The sequence below is a fragment of the Lathyrus oleraceus genome, chromosome 6 (assembly GCF_024323335.1).
Source record: "Lathyrus oleraceus cultivar Zhongwan6 chromosome 6, CAAS_Psat_ZW6_1.0, whole genome shotgun sequence".
NCBI lineage: Eukaryota > Viridiplantae > Streptophyta > Magnoliopsida > Fabales > Fabaceae > Lathyrus > Lathyrus oleraceus.
In genome coordinates, this window is record NC_066584.1 from 238,719,118 (window position 1) to 238,722,993 (window position 3,876).

A 3,876-nucleotide genomic window follows, 5' to 3' on the forward strand; every position below is an offset into this window, starting at 1 on the left:
AATTGAATGACTTTTGTCTTAATGGATCCAATTGTCACCCCTGCTAACATGACTTTCGAATAAATAGTATTTACGGACGCACTTTTTCGACATACAAAGATGCTCCGAATTAAAATTTTAATATAAAAGAGATGTCTTTAATTTAATATGAGAAAATGATGAAAATAGAAGTGTCCGTAGATGCATCGGATATTATGGCCTTTTAATGATGTGAAAGTATGCATCATTTCCCAAAATAATTTTAGCATGTAAGTAAATTAAATTAGCATTCAGCCCAAGACAGTGTGTGACAGTGTGAAAATATATCTTGAGCTAGCCAAATTTATAATTACTCTACATTTCACATGTTTTTCGGTGGGTCCGTAACTACTTCGTTTCCTAAGGATTCTTTCCACGTTAAGAACTTTTTCTATGTGTACATGAGAGTTGAAAAAGAAATATCGATTCTGTCCATTAATGCCCAAAACTATTCCTTCACTCGAAAAAAATCAAAAAGCATTGAAAGATAAAAGTTGACATAACTTTTGTAGCCAAATTCTACTGTCCTTGACTCGGCTACAAGAAAATATAATATTCTAAGCAAGGACAATATTACAAAATTTTCTAAATGGGATGCAGTGTATTCTATTCAATTTGCGCACTAATCTTCCTCCCATTCATAGATCCAAAACTCATTTCCAAACCTGGAATTGACCACAACTCACAAGAAAAGGATGACAAAGTACCTTCAATTTCAATCTTCCGACATATTTGATGACTGATGAAGATCTTTCAGGGTTTCAGGCACTTCCTGCCCACATTGTTCAAGAATTGAGATGAGTGGTCCAGCATGTTCTGTATCTCTTTTTGTTAAGAAACCATACAAAATGCCATTGACACTTTGCCGGGCCATAGTTGTCAATATATGCTCATAGGTGTCCATAGTGGGCACAAAACTTGGTAGGACTATTGCATCATACATCCCTATATCCGCAGTAGAGATATCCTCCAAATCAATCATTGTAACCAATCTCCTTTTTGGATCCACACTGTGACAAAACAGTACATTAGAAAATAGAAAAGATTTCTTGTAAGCTATTTTTTGAGGTCATGGTGCATATCATCATTAGAAGAAGTTAAACCAAAATACGCACAAAGGCATTTGGTGTTACCTAGTAGTTGCATCAGATTCAAGTGACGTTGAACAGCCCATGGATTTGAGAGTCTTGACCAATTTATGGCTCTTGACATCCTTCCTCAAAATATATAGAAGGTTTGAATTATGATTCTGGCTGCTCCAAAATTGACATAGGACATCAATGCTCTGCAAGAATAATAGTAATAACAAGTGATTTTAAAACCTGACTTCCAAATAAAAATGCATAGCTACATGCAAGCATTTTCCATGGCAGTATTGACCATAATCACTAAATGAAAATCTAGTATAAGGATGTGTAAACTACAAGTTTTAAGGGTGGAAAAGGAAAAAGAATAATGAGGACTTAATGCTTTTAAATGTTATAAACATTTTAACGTGTAGGCTTATGAAAGAAGAAATCGTGAAAGTTGTGAAAATAAAATCATTTCATAAAAAATAACAAAATTTGTTAACCTTCTTGGTATATATAAATGACCATCAAACGACAACTAAAAAGAATAGGGGGGCTATAAAATAGAATCCATCACTAGCATAGCAATAAATTTACCTTAACATGTTTATCCTCATCTGATGTACACACTTGAACAGACTGTACAATGCATGAACTTTGGCTGGCGATTGAATTATTAATAGATATTCTACAAATGGGTCCTGTCAGAAGATGCCTAACTACTGGGATAGATGTATGGTTGCTATCATTGAAAACCACAAGAGTGGGATTGCCAGAAATAAGCTTCTTGATGGATTTTATTGCATCAGCATGGCCAGCATTGCAAATAGCATTGAGCCCGTCAATAACCTATTTAATACCAAAACATTAACTAATCAATAAAAGATGATAAATAGAATATGTTATAAAAAAAAAAGGTGTTTGGAACTTACTTATAAAGTAGGCTAATGCTAACTTGTGCCCCAAGGACACAAGTTAAGGAACCAAATGTAGAATATTCTAAAAGTCATGCATTCAACTTTTAAAGGTCAAAATATTGTCTTATTCAATGATAAACATCTACTTTTGGATTCCTTAACTAGTGACTTTAGGGCACAAGTTAGCACGACCATATAAAGAATAAAAGGTAATAATACTTCAATCATAAAAACCCGTGCATACAGTTATTTTAATAATAAAAGATGCCTATAATTGTCACTCAACTCCTATGCAAAATAATTTGATTATAATGATAGAAAAGAAGCACAAACATGAATATTAAATTAATAGAGAAAAACACAGCAAAAGTAAACATATTTCAAGTACAAATCAACCGGGTTTCTACCACTCAAATATAGCAATGTATTCAATCATAAAATACGCAGACTCCATGGGAATGTTGACCAAACAATGATTGAGTCATTTCCCCTACCAAAGTTCATTTACCTTCCACACAAATCCCCCATAGGAAGATACAAAAATATGTACCGATCAAAAATGTATATTAACTTGGAGCTGGGAGCAAGAAAATATGACTCGGATCTTGTTTGCATTGGATGGGTAATAAGGAGGAATGCAGTTCGTTGTTGAAGAGGAAGGGAGGTACTCAAAGAATCATAACGACCTGGAGGATACCAGTGAAACAGATTGCAAAACATTTGCACAGCCAAATAATTCAGAATCAGTACAGGTCTGATTGAGGAAAAGGAGGAGCAGATGTGGCATGACAAGGAGCTTGTGACAGGAGGAATATAGTTGGTTGTTGAGGAGGAAGAGGTACTCAAAGAATCATAAGGACCTTTGATGTAAGGGAATTGGAGGATACCAGTGGAACAGACTGTAACATTGTTTTATATTTTCTTCTTTAAATAGATATATACATACTCTCTGGATGGAACATTGGAAAGAAAACATACCAGCATAGAGACATCAGAAATATCAATTGCCTTCAACAAAACAAGCTCCAAGAGCCTCTCAGGAGTAGAAATGAGAAACTCAGGCTCACAACTTTTCAGACTGTTGAAGATAAAACAAATGTTCAATAAGTTGGTTACCATAAAAGAGTAAATCTGAGAAGACCTTAAAACAACTAGATATATGATGCACGTTCTCAAAAATATTCATGCAAACAAGGATCGATAGTAATCAGTGGACTTGAATAAAAGAACAACAACATGCATTACCAAAAATTGGTCAGTGGAAAAAAAATCATATGCTCTAATAGCTCCTTGCATATCATGTCTTATTGATCAAACACATACACATCAATATCAATATGTTAAACAACGGAAAACAAAAGACAAGATTTAAGCAATTACCCTTGAATCTGATGATCTAAGGAAGCACCAGGATGAAGACTCACTGTATGTATTCCTAGAGACTTCAAAGGCTTGCAAACCGTTCGGACCTGTGTTATCAATTTTAAACTTTTACAACTCAAGTTATTATCAACAAAGTGAGAAGGTGTTTCGAGATAGAGATTTTTATCAAAGATGAAATTGTAAGCATGTAAAAGAATTTTATCTAACCTGGCCAGCTTTTTTTTCAGAAGGGACGAGGAACAAAAGAAAGGGGGTCTCTAACGATAAGCCTTGTTTCTCTTTTCTAACAAAAATATCAGCTGCCGCAGAAACTATCCATGCAATTTGCTCAGTAGTAGCAAAGGTTCCACTGGTGTCCATCAAATCTTTACCGGTAGAAAAACACTTTGAAAATTCTAATCCCCATGAGTCAAGAAAGAAAGAGTTTCCCTCTCCCTCAGTGTAGGCATCATCATGTCGCAGTGCATTTTCAATCGCACTCAGACACC

At 34.7% G+C, this 3,876-nt stretch overlaps 1 protein-coding gene across 1 annotated transcript in view; it reads right to left on the bottom strand.

The window, feature by feature from the left end:
- Positions 1-426: 426 nt before the first annotated feature.
- The window catches only part of LOC127092774 (pre-mRNA-processing ATP-dependent RNA helicase prp5), a 4,396-nt gene continuing 946 nt past the window's right edge, over positions 427-3,876 (bottom strand). The window contains exons 2-7 of the mRNA XM_051031665.1: positions 3,596-3,876; positions 3,386-3,474; positions 2,984-3,083; positions 1,686-1,937; positions 1,152-1,303; positions 427-1,028 (exon numbers count right to left, since the gene is read on the bottom strand). The exon at positions 3,596-3,876 is cut by the window's right edge and continues 322 nt beyond it. Coding sequence (XP_050887622.1) covers positions 734-1,028; positions 1,152-1,303; positions 1,686-1,937; positions 2,984-3,083; positions 3,386-3,474; positions 3,596-3,876 — 1,169 coding nt within the window. The 3' untranslated portion in view covers positions 427-733. The remainder of the gene's footprint in view (positions 1,029-1,151; positions 1,304-1,685; positions 1,938-2,983; positions 3,084-3,385; positions 3,475-3,595) is intronic.